Here is a 19,225-nt window from a genome sequence, read left to right as displayed (position 1 = left end):
CTAGGCTGGGGAAGAGCCTACAACCGAGGTATGTGCCCTTGACTGGACTCAAACCCAGGACCCTTCAGTCCGCAGGCCAACACTCTATCCACTGAGCAAAACCAACTAGGGCTCACAATACAAATATTTTACATAGCATTACAAGTGCAGAGATATTGATGGCTGCTCTTCACAATGATTGCCCCACCCCTTAAAAAGATTGCAGCAAAGGATTCCATTGTCTAAAGTACTCTGTAGTACAGCAATTAAATGCTTCAGTCCATAAACATATCCCGCATCTATTGTGTTGCTAGGGAAAACATGAGCAAAATCTATCATTCCCACTTCTACTTCTGTGATCTCTTGGCAACCCGTGGGAAGATGGTAGAAAGTCTTTTCTAGTTGGGAAAGTATATTTCTGTTTAAATGTTCCTGTGACAAACTTCTCCACCTATTGTCTTGCTATATATTTTCAACTTTCAATGAAGTCTGACTGATGTTTTTCAAATACATTTTTCTGTGATGACCATACATCTTGGATAAGCTTTTTTTCTACTATTTTTCCGTTCATTGTGGAACTTAACACTTGAAAGTTATTATTGTACTCCAGTATGTCTGTGTCTGAAAGTTGTCCTTTGGACAAAAACATTTCTGCCAAAGTCCTGTCATTTGATTTTGTAGTAGTTGGCTCAGATAAACCTTCATAAACAAACAGTAATGAACTCACATAAAAGTTAAGCTGCTCCTGGCTTTCAAACCACTGCAGAGTACTCTCAGTCTTCTGAATACTGGCAGCAACAGCATCTTTTTTTTTTTTTTTTAAGCAGAATCCATTATGAAAAAAATCTGGAAACTCCATCCTTTAGTTTCTTTTGTTAGGTTTTTTTCCATAGTGCTGGTTTTGTGTCTCATAGCTATCAGAATGAACATGATAAACCCTCATACCGCACACCAAGAACCCAATCTCTGAGTACTTGCCTACCTATTGCTGAATCTTCTCAGATAATGCAAGAGAATCATAGCTTTTTTGCCCTATCTTTACATCCATTATACAGGGCTTATTAAATCTATGGGTCACATCTTCAAGGTTTAGGTATAAATCATTTGGCACAGTGGGAGGTGACCAGATGCCATAATATTTTGGCAAAAATTTTCAAAGCTCTAAATCTATAGAATTCTAGCTTCCTTATTGGACCCCTTGGAGGTAGCTGTAGCTGTTTCAAAACTGTGTGTTCCATCTGGATGTTGCATGATATCCACTTTGTCCTTCCTGTACATGTGCCCAGCCACCTGATGTCAGCCATAGAGGAAGTGGAGCCTGCCGCTGCTGTTTTCAGGGTGCTCTCAGAGATGGCCTTGCTTGCCAGGTGGGGTTGGCCACCCAGGTGGGGCCCACATTTCTGGGGAGCTGGGTGCTTCAGGCAAAGTGGGGATGAAGACCAGCTGGTGTGGATCAGTGGTTGAGCGTTGACCTATGAACCAGGAGGTCACAGTTCGATTCCCAGTCAGGGCACATGACTGGGTTGCAGGCTCGATCCCCAGTGTGGGGCATGCAGGGGGCAGATGATCAATGATTCTCTCTCATCATTGATGTTTCTCTCTCTCTCTCCCCCCCCACACACCTTCCTCTCTGAAATCAATAAAAAAGTATATGTTTTTAAAAAGTGGGGATGGAATCTCCATTGCCAGAGAGCTGAAGTGGCAGGTACAGCTTTGAAGGGCAAGAAAAAAAAATAGGGCGAGTGAAAGGGCACAGGAGAATAGGGGTTGGGGTTCTCCAGCTAGGCGCTAAGGCCCATGATGCCACTGCTCTGCTGCCCAGGCCACCAGGCCCAGCACAACCCTAGAGAGATAGAACTGAGCTCCCAGCTGAGGAGCACTGAGGTGGGCACCTATTGCTCCCCTTCCATACTGTTTGATTACTATAGCTTTTTAGTATGGTTTTAAATCCATGAGTGTGATACTCACCCTTGTTCTTCTTTCTCAAGCTTGCTTTGGCTATTTGGGATCTTTGTGGTGCCACTATTTAAATAAGTGTTTCTCTTGTTTCATCTTTATTTGGATACTAGAGGCCCGGTGCACGAAATTTGTGCACAGGTAGGGTCCGGGCCTGACCGGTGATAAGGGCCAATCAGGGCCTTCTGGCTGCTGACCGGGGCCTTCCTTCCTGGCTGCTGGCTGCCGGCCAAGGCCTTCCTTCGTTCTGAGCCGCCCTCTGGTGGTCAGCGCATATCATAGCGAGCAATTGAACTCCTGCTCTCCCCATGGAACTCCTGATAGGACAATTGGCATATTAAGCTTTTATATATATAGATTTGTATATGACGGCTTTTGGTTTCTTTCTTTTTTTTAAATTTATTTTTTTTATGTTACATGCAATAAACGTATTTCAAGAAAAACGATCTTAAATATAATGTTATATGCAATAAACATTAATATCTCAACAAAAATGATTTTAAATATGACAATGTTACATGCGAAGAACACCAATTATTCAAGAAAAATGATCTTACATATAATATTACATGCAATAAACATTACTATTTCAAGAATAAAAGGATTTTAAGTATAATAATATTACCAAAACTGTACTAACATAGTATGATATCACAAAAGTTGTAGGAAATATTAAAAATCTGCAAATAACAGGATTACTTCTATTATATTCTAGCATATTCCCTCCCCCCCCACCCCGGCTCTATTTTTATCAGTTTATGTTGTTCATTATATTCCACAAATGAGCGAGATCATATGATATTTATCTTTCTCTGACTGGGTTATTTCGCTAAGCATGATGCTTTTAAAGTCTATTTTGTAGGATGTGAGTATTGCTACTCCAGCTTTTTTTTTGTTTGTTTTCCATTTGCATGGAAAATCTTTTTCCATCTCTTTACTTTCATCCTGGTTGTGTCTTTTGTTTTGAGATGGGTCTCTTGTAAACAGCATATAGTTGGGTCATGTTTTTGTATCCATTCAGCTACCCTACACCTTTTGATTGGAGCATTTAATCCATTTACATTTAGGGTTACTATTGAGAGGTACTTTTTTTAGCCATTTTAATTCTGTATGGCTAGGTTTCTCTCTCTGTTCCTTCTCAGCAATCCCTTTAGCATTTCTTGTAATGCTGGCTTGATGGTGATAAACTCCTTTAGCCTTTTTTTTTTTGTCTGGGGAGCTCTTTATTTGATGGTCTATTTTGAATGGTAGCTTTGCTGGATATAGTAATCTTGGTCTCAGATCCTTGCTTTCCATTACTTTGAGTACTCATGCCATTTCCTTCTGGCCTATAGAGTTTCTAATGAGAAGTCAGGTGTCAGCCTTATGATTTCTTATATTAGTTTCACACCTAGCCATCTTACTGAATTTTCTTATGTAAGCCTTTTTCAGGTGATTTTCTTGAGTTTTCTAGATTAAAAAAAAAAAATCATATAATCTGCAAATGGTAACTATTTTACCTCCTGTCTCCAAATTTGTTTTAACCTCATGTCTGTCCCTCTGACTCAATGGGAATGCTTTCAGTATTTTCCCATTAAGCATTAGTTCTCTAATTTTTTACTTTATAAAGATCCTTTTTAATTCCCAAGTAAAATGATTCTTGCTCCATTGTCCATAGTTAGTTGTGGCAAACTTTTTGATCATTCCTTGCAAAAACTAAAGAATGAAAGGGCTCAAGCTAGAAAGGTGTTCATTATATTGGGCAGATATCAGCTTCCACCTAGCTTCCACTCATTTGCCTTCTGGAAACAAACAAACAAACAAACAAAAAAGAGAAGAGGAGATCAGACTCATTCAGGAGACAGTAGGTTGGTCTCTTATTTAAATTGTTTCTCTCTGCTTCACAGCATTGGAGTTTAACAAATGTCCTTTGTCCTCCCAATGGAGAGTTGAGAGTCCTTTGAAGACTTTCTAGGCACAGAGCTCTGTGGTTGGACTCCACAATGTGCTTATTCTCTACCAGAAATCAGCTAATTTGCTGATGACTCCGGGTTTCTAGATGCTTCCTTGTCCTGGCATTCCTGGAAACTACACATATAAAGACATCCTTTTGCACCACACTATGGAACTTGTAGGGAGAATTCCACACTTATGACCCAAAGTGAGACCAACTGAGTTATATTTCTTCTTGTCTTTTGGATTTTATTATTGGCTCTAGACTTCTAACAGTCAGATCAGTCATATTACTGATAAGGCTAAAACCCCTTCTTATCTAAGCACCAACAACTTGTTATGGTTTCATCAGTTGTCTGATCACTTACCTTAATCAGGATATGCTGTGAATTTTAATTCTGTAAACTGCAAGCTCATTATAAGTCATGTGAATTTGTAATTATAACAAGTGTTTGTTTTTGAAATTTTAGAAGATTATACTCTATGGGAGGGTGCCACTCTTCAGTTTTCAAATTCAAAAATTTTTTGAAGTGTTTATTTGGCTAAAAAGCAGGGACAGCTGACACGAAGAATTTTGTGACATGTAAGTGAGATCAGACAAAATAAATAGACATGGAAACGAACCATTTGTATTTAAGCTGTTTTGCTTTGTTCTTGGTTCTTGAGCATAAGATGGCAACTTATAAACAATAAAACACTACCACATTTTGTATTGCTTTCATTTTCATGCCCAGTGCTTCTATTTCACATATTCAGTGAGGGCATTGTACATATATGTCAAGTCTGCATGACCTGCTTTCAGGCACTGAAAGCAGGATCTGATCCTATAGTTGGCTTAAGTACCTTGTAAACCTTTAGTCTTTAAATAAGTAATAAGACATAGCATGCAGTTGAATATATATATATATATATATACACACACACATATATGCAATTTTCTCCTTGGCAGACTTTATAAAACTTAAGAGCAAACCCTTACCCCCCAAAACAGCATCCTTGGCATTTAACAACCACATTGTTACAAAATGAAGTCAGTACATTCTATCTAGTTTCTAGACATGAAATTTTCTCATTTATCTTTGCCACTTCCACCTCTGGCAGAGACAGGGCCTATGCACATGATACGTAATCAATAAATATTTACTTAATGAGTGGATGAAGTCTGAAATTCAGTTCAGACCCCAATGTGCTTGAGACAATAATTTTATTGCTTACTATAATTAATGTATATTTAAAACATCTCTTCCGTCATCAATTCAAATAAAATAAGCAATACATCTACCCCAGAATAATATTCTGGATATTAGTTGGGAATTAAATTCTCAGTCATAGGACATTTTTCATTAATTAACTGAAGCATGATTAGTTGTCATTGGACATGTGGCTCAATTACATGGATCCATTCTCAGCACATCTAAAGATAGTACTCTCCCAAAGGTTCTGGTCAGGTGATAGATTCTGAAATAACAACCAATAACATTTGAGGGGTTTATACTGACCTTTTCCAGCCACGGGCACTAAATAGAAGATATACAAATAGACCCAGGCTGCTCCCCTCCCCGCTCCCCTCCCTCCGAGGAACACAATGGAGTTTTTGTGCTTTTAGAAATGTCGTGGTTGGGGGGTTGTTATTCTATAGAGATTTTATGCTCTTAAAAATTTCTAAATTTACTTGTTTTTTGAGTCGATAATAATTGTTGTTTTTCCTGGTTTTTCATATTATTCTCTAATATGGTAGTGTTAGGTAGTGAAAAGTGAAATAAATCAACAGAGGTAGAAATAACCTGAAAAAAAAAATCTATTTGTGGATGAATAGTAGCCACTCTTTGATTCTAAACCTTTTGTGGTATGCTCATTAATAACAAAACAAACAGAAAGTAATATAAGAACAAACAAAGCAAGCACACAGATTAAAAACAAACAAACCTATCCTTCTGAGAATGAACATGAAAACTATTGTAGTTTTCTTTTCTTTTAAAAAAATTCTTTATTGTTGACAGTATTACATATGTCCCCTTTTCCCCCCATTGTCCTCTCCCAGCCTGCCTCCACCCCCCAACCCCACCTTCACTACTTCAGAAGGAAGAGCACTTTTGTGTTTTATTTATAAACTAGAAGCCCGGTGCACGAAATCCGTGCACGGGCTGGGGGGGTTCCCTCAGCGCAGCTTGCACCCTCTCCAATCGGACTTCCCTCTCTCAATCTGGGACTGCTGGCTCCTAACCGCTCACCTGCCTGCCTGCCTGATTGCCCCTAACCCCTCTGCCTGCCTGCCGGATTGCCCCTAACCCCTCTGCCTGCCTGCCTGGTCACCCCTAACCTCTCTGCCTGCCTGCCTGATCACCCCTAACTGCTCCCCTGCCAGCCTGATTGCCCCCAACTACTCTCCCCTGCTGGCCTGATTGCCACTAACTGCTCTCCCATGCTGGCCTGATCACCCCTAACTGCCTCTGCCTTGGCCCCCACCACCATGGCTTTGTCCAGAAGATGGCCAGTCAACCCAGTCTAATTAGCATATTACCCTCTTATTAGTATAGACTAGAGGCCCAATGCATGAAATTCGTGCACTGGGGCGGGGGTGGAGGGGGGTCTCCCTCAGCCCAGCCTGCACCCTCTCCAATCCGGGACCCCTTGGGGGATGTCCGATTGTCGGGCCAGGATTGGGCCTAAACCAGCAGTCAGACATTTCTCTCACAATCCTGGACCGCTGGCTCCTAATTGCTCACCTGCCTGCCTACCTGGTCGCTCCTAACTGCCCCCACCTGCCAGCCAGGTCACCCCCAACTGTCCTCTTCCTGCCAGCCTGGTCGCTCCTAACTGCCGGCCTGGTTATCCCTTACTGCCCCTCCTGCCGGCCTAGTCACCCCTAACTGCCCCCCCTCCTGCTGGCTTGGTCACCCCCAACTGCCCCCTCCCTGCTGGCCTGGTTGCCCCCAACTGCCCCCCTCTGCCAGTCTGGTTGCCCCCAACTGCCCCCCCTGCTTGCCTGGTTGCCCCCAACTGCCCCCCCCCCTCCACCGGCCTGGTTGCCTCACTCAGCCTGCTGTTCAGTCATTTGGTCATCCCTCACTAACCCCCCTGCCGGCCTGGTCGTCCCACACAGCCTACTTGTTCAGTCGTTTGGTCATCCCTCACTAACCCCCCTGCTGGCCTGGTTATAGGCAGCCATCTTGTGAGGGCGTGAGGGTTAATTTGCATATTACCTCTTTATTATATAGGATGCTCTAGGCCATGATATGGAGCAGATTAAAGAGAATGGAAAAAGGCACAAAACAATTCTAGCTACTTGGCAACTTCAGAGAGCTCCATCTTTAAATCCAGCAAGTCCATTATTATTTAAATGGTTGGGCTGTTACAGTGTATGCTGCCAATCAGATAACAACTACCATCACTTTCTTTTCATGTAGATGAGAGATTTAAGAATTGCAGTTTGGGGGATTTTATGTGACAATTAGAATTCTCTTCTTGCTAGGATTAACCTGCCTTAAAAGATATTGTCTTCATAGTGTGGTGAAGGCCTGGAAGGGGTGGGGTCAGGGGTCAATGGAAAAAAAAACACACACACAAAGGGGACATCTGTAATACTTTCAACAATAAAGATATATTTTTTTTAAAATATATTGTCTTCTTTAGAGATCTCAGTTTCTATAACTTTAGCATGATGGCCATGTATAAAATCATCACTCACCTTAAGTTTTTTACAATTCCAGATCTGTGAATGAAATAATTAGGTCCTTTGTATTGTAGATGGTTTGAACATAATTTTCATCCAAAAGTGCACTCTGAACCAAAAATTGATAAAGAAAATAATATATTCTTGGAGATTCATTAATAGTCACTTTTCTGAAAATTTTTTTTTAAAGTTTGTCTGGTTTTATTCCAAAGAGCATTTTGAAAGCCATCTGTTGGATAAAAGTTGACAAAGGTACAAATTATTTGATAAAGTAACCTTAGTGAATAATAACCATCTTATATAATGTTGCTTGCTAATGCCAGTGGTCATTAAAAGAGAAAAAATAAGTTATTTGTTGTTAATAAAAGATGTTCATTCACTATAGGATTGAAATATGATGAGTTGTTTAGCAATGAATTATATTTAAAATTATTATTCTCCCCTTGCACTTAGATCTTACTCTGGAATTAAAGGACTCCAGTTGAAGATTAACCTCCAGCCCAATGATAATTACTTCTTCTACGTGAGAGCCATCAATACATTTGGAACAAGTGAACAGAGTGAAGCTGCCCTCATTTCCACCAGAGGTACTTTCTCCCTTGCACACAGTGACATATCTCCAAGCATTCTCATTCCTTCCCTCCCACCAACCAGAGGAGACATCTTTGAAGGCAACTTCTTAAAGGCCCCAACCTGCTGGCAGGGCAAGGTTTTTGGCATGAGATCCCAAGATTGGTCAAGGGTCGAAATGTTTCTTTTATTTTTCTGGTTTAGGGTCTCAACCTTGGCTACCAATTAGCAGTCTGTCAGGGTGCTTAAAAAATACTGATGCCTAAGCCCCATCCTGGAGATCCTAATCTGGTTATTTGAAGACAGGCTCTGACGTGTGGGTTTAATCTCCCCAGATGATTCTCGTTTGCCTCACAGTGTGTTATAATTTGTGGGTATGTTTTGAGTATGTGGGATGGGGATAGTCTTATTCTATTGCATTGTGAACTCTATAAACAAGTTTCCAGCCTTATTCCTTTGTTTATTTGTTTGTGCCTACCATGTTGTTTGTGCCAATTAATGTTTGTTGAGTGACATTTTGTAGAAAATACCCAAATGATGTCAACAGAAATGTTTGTCTGTTCTCAATCATTGCGAAAAGAACTGAGGAATGGAAAGGCAATCATTTTATTATTTCATCCTAGACCCAAAGATGGCGCAAGATTGAGTGTGGCACATTAAGTGATATGCTTAGTCGGCAAAAACTTACATATGTGCCTCATTTGTGATGTAAATATATTTATAAATATCTGCCTGATATTTATAAAGAGAAGACACGAGGGCTGCCTGCCCAGAAATTAAATTCCCTACAGTCCCAGTATGGTGCCTATCCCTTTCACTCTTAGAACCACTCCTTTAGGTTATACCAATGCATTTTCAAACTTGAATGTGGACACGACTCTCATGAGGATCTTGTTACAATGCAGATTCTGATTCAGTAGGTCTGGGGTGAGGCCTAGGATTCTGCATTTCTAACTCATTTCCAGGGGATGAAGATGCACGGAGCACATTTTGCATAGCACAGCAAGTTCCAGCATAGGAAGCATACTAGTAGAAGTAACCAGCCACTGGCATCCACTAATGCCTTATGAAGTTTCACTGTGGGCCCAAAGACACTGGGGTATTTTGAAACCTGGAGAAAGGGAGACCAAGGTCTGAAATAAGAGACTTGGCCTCGGGACTGAACTGGGCATTGTGGCAATGTTATAATCATATTTTCTTAACTGCAATAGGAACCCGGTTTCGCTTGTTGAGAGAAACAGCTCATCCTGCTCTGCAAATTTCCTCAAATGGGACAGTGATCAGCTTCGCTGAGAGAAGACGGCTGACAGAGTAAGTAGAAGAAAGTGCAAGATGCCTCTGCATTAGGGTGTTCTGAGGGTGTGTCCCTTCATTGTGCATATTTTTGGTTTCATGAATATGCCTGGCTGTGTGGTATCGAATAGAAATGTGTGCACGCCCATACAGTGTGGTTATGGTTCATTACTAGAGGGAAGGTGACAGAGAGAGTTCATAACTTAGAGCAAGTGTCAATATTTTTGTTGGAAATATAAGCACAGATGGTTTGTTTAAAACATAGGCTGTTTTATGGAATTACCTCCGGTTTAATGAAAAGAGAATTCAGGTTAATTCTTCTGTTATTTTCAATAGCAAACCAGATTTTACATCCATCCACTTGGAAAGGAATAGAGGAGAATGACATTTTGTTGAGTTTCTAGCTCTGGCCACATGCAGGACTTTTCAGACTTTCTTGCCCACCCCCCAACACCCATATCACCCACAAAAACAGGCATCAAAGTAACGAAGTGCCAAAAGCTGAGGGCACAATTGGGAGACTGCTCTGCAATTTGCCTGCAATCTCTCATGGTTATTTTAAGGTCCAAATGGTCAAATGGAAGAATGTACATGAAAGGCTTTTGAAAACTGTAACCCTTTTGAAACGCAGGCTGCTGTCGGCGCTGGTGTGGGCTGCCAGCAAGTGCTCACAATAAAGCACTGAGTTGACCAACAGGGACTTGCCCTGCTTTCCTATCAGGTTGCTATTCACCTGTCTCCGGCCCAGCTCAGGTGTTACCTGCTCCTGGAAATGCCCATGCTTTCTCTTGGCCCTGGCATCCTTTAATTTGACCTGTGAAAGGGTCTGAACATGTGTGGAGTTGCTTGTCAGCGACTTGATCTTGAATAATCCTCAAGCAGCTGCCTTATATTCTGCATTTTTGAATCCCCAGAATCTAGCATGGGACCCAGAAACACAATAGATGCTAAATATATACAAATGTGTGAATTCAAAAAATAAAATATTTTAAAAATAGATTGGACTTTTCTGTCTCTTTTTGTTTAGTTTCTCAAAAAATAAAAACTAAAAGAAATAAACTGGTTGGTAAGAGTTCATACATAATAACTGTTGATAACTGTAATGTATTTTATAGAATTTTATTTATTTATAATTAATCTAAAAATGATCTCACAGTTATCAGGCAACCAAGCTTTGCTCCAGAGAGCACCTCTCTGAAATCAAGTTGGGTAAAGACATGAGAAAGTGAAACACATTTCCTTGTATTAATCATTTTCTCATCTAAAGGGGAGCATTTTCTCATCTATTAAAGGGGAGAGGGAGAGGTGCTGACTTAACACTGCTTAAATTAAAAATGCTTCCTTGCTGTCTCAGCCATTTTAAAGCAAAATTGAGCAATTCATGCAAACAAGGTTACCAAAAGTGCTTTGGTTCATTTCCCTGTGCCTCTTATAAAAATAACTAAGGTGAAACAAGAAGAGACCTTTCAACAACCTCTCAGGCACACCTACTACAAATCCAAAGAGGCCAGAGTCTCAGTTTCCATACTCCACTCTGCTCTGGCCTCCCTAGCCATCTTGCTGTTCAAAAGCAGCACCTCATTGCTCTCTGTGCCCAGTTAAATCAGTAGACACTGGAACTCATTGTTAAAAAAAGGTTTTGGAAACTTTTTTGCAAGTTTTGTAAGAAAACTTTGCAAGTAATGTTCTCTTGGAACTCCCTACCTGCCTCCCTTGTATTGTCTCAATTTCTTTAAAAGCAGATTGTGCCATTTCTTTTTGTCCTGCATTATTCTAGTTATTGTCTGGTTCCCAGCTTCTTCCAGAGATAAAATGTACAGTACATGCAAGTAGTATGTGGCAGTAGAATACTTCAAATGCATATTGAGAGTTTAGTGAATTCTGTGGCAATCAGGTCAAGGTTCGGGGCACAATGAACAATGGAAGTCTAGTCAAATTCCAGCATTTCCCAAGGATAGAGTCCTGCTTAAACTGGGTGTGAATGTGTGAATGTTGATGTCTATGAGATGAAGGCTGGCAAATCCTAATCAACTTTGCCTACAGAATCCCATCAGTGCTGGGTGAGGAGCTGCCTGCCTGTGGCCAGCATTACTGGGAAACTACAGTCACAGACTGCCCAGCTTATCGACTTGGCATCTGCTCCAGCTCGGCTGTGCAGGCCGGTGCACTGGGACAAGGGGAGACCTCATGGTACATGCACTGCTCTGAGCCACAGAGGTAAGCTGGAGTCCTGCCCCTCCCCTCTTCATCAAAATGTCATGAATTGCTTTCTAGTTAGAGAACTCTGAGGGCCTAATAAATGCCATCCCAATCCCCTGCCCAAGTTTTGAACCAACTAAGAAAGAAAACAAGAGTCAAGTATATGGAGATTAAACTATTATTCTTACTACTGGGGAAGCCAATTTTAGAGAATGTAGTTCATACCCAAGAGCAAGAGGTTTCTTTAATATTGAACCCTACTAATAGACAGACACATCCACCCACAGCCTTGGCCAGGCCAGCTTCCCGGCCCTGCAAGGCAGAGTTGGTCCCTGGAGAAGCAGAGAAGGAAGTGTGTCTCCCGGGAAAGCTCCTAATTAAGAGATAGGGAACAGGAAGGGACTGTTGGGCCATGCATGGACAGTTTTTCTCTCTAAACTCACCCCAGAGTAGGGAGAGTCCACAGGGCAAAGCTAAAAGGGCTCCCTCCACAGAGAGGAGTCAACAGGAGTGAGAGAAAGAAGTGGATCCCCAATACCCTTCCCATATGGTCTATATCAAGCATTGGCAAACTACAGCCCAAATATGACCCACTGTTTATGTGAATAAACTTTTATTAGCACACTGTCATGCTCATTGTTTACATATTGTCTATGGCTGCTTTTGCACTACAATGGCAGAGTTAACTAGAGAGTGAATGGCCCCCAAAGATATTTACTCTCTGGCCCATTACAGAAAAAGTTTGCTGACCTCTGGTCTAGATTATTAGTATTGTTTAGTTGGTTGAAGTGAAAAAGCCATTAACCAGTGTTCATCTCAGAGAGTGAAGGGCAACTATGTGATGATCCGAATATGCTCACAGGATGGTCTAATAAAGGAGCAACGGACTGGGAACCAGAGACTGATTTTAGTCCTGGTTCTGTCCTCCTATTGGCTACTTATCAGAAGTGGCTTAACCCTCTGAGCATATGCCTCATGTGTCTTGCCAGGGGAAAGCAATATCTGGTCTGCTACTTTTTGGGATTGTGAGGATCACATGAAATCAGGTACAGGGAAGAGCTTTGAAATTGCAAATTATCATACAATGTGGGATATTATTCAAATGTAATGCTTTAAAAAGAAAGCCTTCAGTGCTTGCAAGTTTCCAGAGAAAGGCCCACAGTTGGGATTTTGCATATTTCTCCCTGAATCCTCCTTGATAGTTTGATTCTCTGACATGGTTCATAAGGACACCATCTCCAAGAGCTATTTAAAGTAACAGTTCATCAAGTCAGGGCAATTATGATTAATTGATATTCAGCATCGTGCAATGCTTAAGGACCTAGCCCCTTCCCAGAATTAAACATCACTCAAACCTGGAGTTTATAATCAGATTTAGAGCTGAAACTAGATATTGATTTTATGAAAAGGTCCTTCGACTAGCCTCTGGTAACAAATTTCTAGACTCTAGAAAACAGAATTGTATTGTGTTCCAAGGAGGAACAGGCAATAACTGGACAAGGAGCCATGCCCCTGGCAGACAGGCTTGGTTTTAGGCCAGAGTTCAAGTTGAAGAAGAAACTGATGTGCTTAGGAAGAAATGGAGACAGAAGTGGGGCAGGGCATGTTCCAGGCTCTGTAGAACTGGTGGAGCCAAGTCTTCAAGGAATGTCTTTACATCCTTGGCCTCCATGGTGAGGAGGGACTGACCTGAGCTGGACATCAGGGACCTTCCATTCAAGGATAGGGATATGACTTATTTGGGCATTCAGAACTCTCTAGACCAGTGCTGTGCAATAGAACATTCTGCAAAAATAGAAAAATGGTGTCACATATGGCTACTGAACACTTGAAATATGGTTAGTAGAACTGTACAACAGGATTTTGAATTTTATTTAATTTTAATTAATTTTAAGTGTCCACATGTGGCTAGTGGTTACTATATTGAACAGGACAGGTCTAGTTCCTGGCTCCTGACTTACCGATCCATGAAATATCCTCAAAGTCATTCACATGTCCCCTCCAACCTGTCAGGCCAATAGTAATGTTTTCTACAACATACAGGCATATTCTGCCACCTCATCATTGCTTCTGCTGCCCAATAGCTTGGGTCTTCTTCTCCCTCTTTTCCACCTATCCAGCCTGACCATTCCTTTTGGCTGAGTATGAGCCCTTATGCTCCCCAAGCCTTCTGTAAGAGCCCCAGCCTACACTGCTGGTCCCCATCATTGACACCTGCAACCCTTTTCTGCTCTACAAGTTTCTTTATCATCATAAAGTCTTGCTTATCTTCCCATTCCCATGAACCTTTGCCTTTTCACACGAGCTTCATTCTGCAGTGAAGTTGCCAACTTGCCATTCCCTAAGTATACCTACACTCAAGCTTCTGAGCCTTTAAGAGACATCACAAGGTTTTAAAGGTTCTTAGCCTTTTCTGCCATACCCATATCAGAGTCACTTACCTGGATTCTGGAGGATGAGTCTGCCCTGGTGTTGCTCCCACCCCTCAGACCTACCATACCGACAGAACTTTTTCTCCTCTCTTTTTCTTCCTTTCCATCTCTCACTTCTTCCTTTCCCCCACTTTCAGGTCTCCACCTTCCATTTCTAAGACCAGCAGGCAAAACCTCCAAATTTGTGTTACATTTTTGCACAGAGAAATTTAGCTTCTTCTGTTCAGCAATTTCTCCTTCCCAACCTGACCTTGAACCTTTCCTCTCACAGCAAAAACCGGTCCATTAGATGTGTTTAGTAAACACTTTACAGTCTGTGCTCTGAGCTAGAGTCTCAGCTCTAGCCAGTGTTTAAGTCATCATCAGTTTTTCCTTTCTGTTCAGCTGAGTATGGGATACTGGTGGTCAAGGACAGTGTGCCCTGGTCCCTCATCCCCCAAAGGCCTAATAAAGTGCTGGACACACAGATATGCTCAAGTGAATACTTGTTTAATTAAATTTATTTCAATTGAAAAGATAAACCAAAGGCAATCCCTTTAGCTGCAAGACCACAAAATCATTGCTAAGTCAAAAAAGAAAGTTGGTTTGGAATAAGGGGAGCTTATACAAAGGCTAAAGCTGGGCAAAAATAATAAAATATTTCTTAAACTTCATAAAGGCCCTTATGTAAGTTATTATAAATCCTTAAACTGTAAAATTAATACATTTTATGGAAGGCAAGCCGGAAGTACTTTTAAAAATACATGTCAGCCTCAAAGGAGTTTTATTCAAAAGAATGACACACTGTGAATGCGGTAGTTAAAACATGTGGGCAGCTGGGAGAGAATTAGAATGTTGAGAAAAAATCACAAGGGAGGCATATGTTGGTTATTCTGGGACTGCTTCCTAATGTAGAAGGAACAAAATTATTAAAAATGCTCATCTGTTGGGATGAGTTATGCATTTTAGCATCTAGGAGGGATCTGTTTAAAGTACTTGGGACAATGTTATTGCAACTCATTGTTGTAAACTGAAGTTAATAACTGAAACATTGGTGACCTCCAAGTGATTTTCTTTATCATGGTCCATCAGGATTTCTGAAGTTTTTAATTTTCCATTCCGTTTCATTTCAGATACACATTTTTCTACAGTGGCATTGTGAGCGATGTCCATGTGACTGAGCGTCCTGCCAGGGTGGGCATTCTGCTGGACTACAACCACCAGCGGCTTCTATTCATAAACGCCGAAAGTGGACAGTTGCTCTTCATCATTAGGCACAGGTTTAATGAGGGTGTTCACCCTGCCTTTGCCCTGGAGAAACCTGGAAAATGTACTTTGCACCTGGGGATAGAGCCGCCGGATTCTGCGAGGCACAAGTGATCACTGGCTTTCAGAGTTGGAAAGAACAATAATTCAAACTCTGTTGGGGGCCCGTTGCTTTCCTATGGGTGCTATCCATTATTCAAAGTGTCTCCCACACATTTGCACTAATGATAGCTACATGCACAGGGATCATCACGTGAGCAAAACCATCAAGAAAACCCGAGTTCTTCCCTGCTTTGAAAGGATTTGTACCTGACGTGGCAACCAAAGCAGAGAAATGGACTTCCACCTGTCTTATTGATAAAAGAAATCCTCGGAAGTTCAGATCTGAGTGAAGAGGGAGGACTGTGCTGGTAACCCCTCTCCTCTGACAAGAAACACGGACTTTTTCCACAAGAGAAGTGTTGCCTCACTTCACTAAAGGATGATGAATCCTAATCACAAGAGAAAGTGTTTTAACCCTTCCAAGTTGATAATGAACTCTTTTGTAATAATATATGCTGTAGAACACGGGTCTCTTTTCCCTGAAATTTCAAATGTAGAAAAATGCTGAATATTAGAAATTTCCATTTTGTTAAATAAATGGTTAGAGTCTATAAAACAAAACATGTTATGTGAGCTTATGGTCTGTAACTTAACAGCTGGCCTCTCTGGACCAGGACAAACTGCAGGGTAAATAGCCATCACACTTTAGTGGGTCATGCTACTACTAATTTTCACATGAGAATTTTATACATGTATGTTTTAAAACCTAAACACTTTCAGCTCAGTGTTATAGTCCACTACCCAAAGCCAGTAGTCTCCTTTTACTAGAAAAAAGTGCTAGGTCGTTTTTAGATATTATATTGAAATCTCTCAAAATCTTCCTAAAATGTGTGCAGAGTTGTGCTACTGGGGTATTGGAATTACACAGAGGTGCCTAAGGGCCCATGTGGGATCCAATGGAAAAGCTAGGTGGGTATAAAATCAGATCCATATTCCATTTTGATCTGTTTTACACATTGGGTTCTTCATAATAATTTATTTGATGAAAATGTTTCTTTGGTTAAATAAAGTTAGAAAACTAGATAACCACTGAGGTTCAAATCTGGATTCTGTGATGCAGGGTAACCCCAAAGTCCCTAAATCCTTCATTTCAGAGTCCCTTTTCCTTTAATATCCAAACACTAATTGCAAAAAAATGTTTTTTAGCCCAAATTTCCATGAATTTCTGTAGATGGTTACATTCTCCTGGTTGACATGACATCTCTGACTTCCTGCTTCGGATTTCTCCTCCATCACCTCTGGCTACCTCACCACTACTTACCTCTTCATGCTTTCCTAGGCCGATTTGGTCTCCAACATCTCAAAACACAAACAATGCTCCTTTGATTCCTTAAGGCAGTACTAACACAAGGCTGTCCTTGGAAGTGGTTAACACAGCTTTTGTTGATAATTTGAGGTTAATGAGGAAAATTTCTTCATACAACCTGAAACAAAATAAAGCTGAATGTGAAATATCCACCATTGCCAGAAGTCACTTCTGATCTTTTCTTCAGCCTGGTCTTCTTGCCACATTGAATAGACTAACCTCTCTGTTTTCCTTTATTCTGTAAGTTTCTGGCATCTCTTCAAACATTGTTTTTTCAAAACCAGGTAGGGGAACTAGAAAACATCAACATATAAAAACCTCTCTTACCAATACAGACTTCTTTCATAATAGCAGCAGAGCATTCTATCTCAGTCTCTTCCAGCCTGCCCAGACTTAGGCTTCTCTTTGTAGAATTGAAAGGCCTACTAAATCAATCCCTCTCATTTTAGAATGGCCTTAGAATCCCATTAGTGTCTTCCCTTTGGTGGGTTTCTGTAGAATCAGCTCATTTCTCAACCTACCTAAGGCCCCCAGACTTTGTGCTGGGCTGCCCAGACTTTCTGTTGGACTTGACTGTGTGCCAGGCACTTCTACTAGAGTCAGTATGTTGTTTGAGGATTTTATAACTTCTGAAAGAGGGGGGAAAATAATTAGGAAAAAGAAAAATGGGGAAGAAGAAGCACAATTCATTTATTCAGTACATATTTATTGAGTACATATTTATTGACTTACTATGGGTTGGGCACTATTCTAGGCCCTGGGGAAATGGCAGTCATCAAATCAGATAAAAGCCCTGCTTTCAAAGAGCTTATATTCTGGTGGAAGAAGACAGACAATAAACACATATGTAATATGTAAGTGGGGAGTAAGAACTAGGAAGAAAAATAAATGAGGGTAAGACAATAAAGAATAATAGGAGGTAGGGGCTGCTGTATATTTTAGTTATGATGGAAAGTAGCTCTGATGCTCTGATAAGGTGACATTTGAATAAAGACCTAACTGAGGTGAGGGAGCAGGCCATGTGGATATCTGTGGGGAGAGAGTATTCCATGCAGAAGGGACAGCAAGTGTAGAGGTCCCGAGGCAGCAACATAGGGGTGGGTTAGAGGACCAGTGAGGAGGTCAGCAGGGCTGGAGTGAAATAAACAGGAGGGAGAAAATGCTATGAAAACAGAGTAGCTGGGGATCAGTTCACATAGCCTTAAAGGCTAAGTAAGGACTTTAGGTTATATTCTGGGTGAGTTAACAAGAAGTAGCAGGAATAAAGAGTAGATTCAAAGGCAGTCTCAAAGAATTGGTTCTTCACGTGTTTGGTATTATGTTTTTCAACATTAAACAGGATGTTCCATAAAGCCCCCCCTGGGTTAGGCTGTACCAGCTCTTAGCTTCTGCAGAGAAAGGACCTAGTGTAGGTGGGAGAGAAGAAAAGTCATTCTTTGTTTCCTTCTCAGCTCTGTCCAGAAATCCTGCTCCAAGGGAACAGCCCCTGCTGACTCCCCATAATGGCCAGCCTCATGCAGAATGTGGGAGGAAACTGCTCTTATAGCTGGACCGACTCTGTGCTGAACTGCGTCTGCTTGCCTTTGATGAAAAGTTGGCCACCACCAAAGATGGTGAAATATCGTATCTTTTCAATGGCATGATTTTGCAGTTGCAGGGAAGATGAGATAATGATGTCATCCAGGGAGGCTGGCTGGCCAAACAGGGCCTCGTAGATGTGTATATATTGTGTGTATGAGTATGTGCATCTGTATGTTGTGTATATTTCATATGTGTGACTATATATGTTTGTGAGTGTGTGTGACTTGGGGGGTTGGAGGAAGTAGAATTATCATTACAATTCAGAGCTAGTTTTCCCATTGAAGATCTAGAAACTGGAACATCAGAGCTCCCAAATGTTGTCAGGTCCACAGGGACTCAGCCACATTAATCAAGTCCACAAAAATCTCAGTAATAATTTAGAATGACAATTGCTTAATTTATAGTGAGAAGTGAAATTGACAAAGGGGCTGGAGAACACATATATGTAGTCAGAGGATACTCTCTCTAGGCCCCTGAGCTCCAACACTTGCAGGTACTCACCATGGTCCACCTTGGGCTGCACACATGACCTGTGGCTGGTTACCTCTTAAATCCCACATGCTCAGGTGAATTGACATATTGTCACATGGGAAGTCTCATGATGGTCAAAAGATTGGTGATCAAGGCAAGTTATGTGGATGCTCTCACTGACCAACATTATTAAACTGCCCTGGCCAGCCATGGGCCCAAATATTTGGGTTTGCTGCTCTAAGTACTTTCTCCTTCATCAGAGCTGGGCTTCCCAGAGAAATCCTTGTCCTTTGTGGATTCTTATCTGTTCAGCCCAACTTCTTGTGTTCACATTTTAAAAAATGCTTTAAGACTACTTCTTAGGCTATAGTTTTCTTCTTCAGTGAGTGAATACTTGATTAGATGTCTAGGCCCTGTTCTTCCTACTTGTTTTTATAGTTGTTAATCCTCACCAGAGGATATTTTTCCATTGATTTTTAGAGAGAG

General features: G+C 41.2%; 1 protein-coding gene and 1 pseudogene across 3 annotated transcripts in view; one reads left to right on the top strand and one right to left on the bottom strand.

Annotated features, from left to right (window-relative positions):
• Positions 1–16,844, top strand: part of CMYA5 (cardiomyopathy associated 5) — a 97,720-nt gene extending 80,876 nt beyond the window's left edge. Inside the window, exons 9-12 of one of the 2 annotated variants that reach the window (XR_013961300.1) lie at positions 7,994–8,127; positions 9,322–9,421; positions 11,447–11,620; positions 15,147–16,837. Coding sequence is in view for 1 of the 2 variants with exons in the window: in XM_080681932.1 (XP_080538058.1) it covers positions 7,994–8,127; positions 9,322–9,421; positions 11,447–11,620; positions 15,147–15,393 (655 nt within the window). In the remaining variant the exon portion in view is untranslated. Of the gene's footprint in view, positions 1–7,993; positions 8,128–9,321; positions 9,422–11,446; positions 11,621–15,146 lie in introns of both variants that reach the window. The other variant, XM_080681932.1, reaches the window with a different exon arrangement.
• Positions 139–1,377, bottom strand: LOC308254491 (inositol polyphosphate multikinase-like; annotated as a pseudogene). The gene has a single exon. The product of its transcript is annotated as an inositol polyphosphate multikinase-like (transcript).
• Positions 16,845–19,225: the final 2,381 nt, after the last annotated feature.

This window comes from Plecotus auritus (assembly GCF_963455305.1).
Source record: "Plecotus auritus genome assembly, chromosome: 7".
Lineage (NCBI taxonomy): Eukaryota > Metazoa > Chordata > Mammalia > Chiroptera > Vespertilionidae > Plecotus > Plecotus auritus.
Note: the sequence above shows the minus strand (reverse complement) of the source record. Positions and strands in the feature narration are given on the sequence as shown.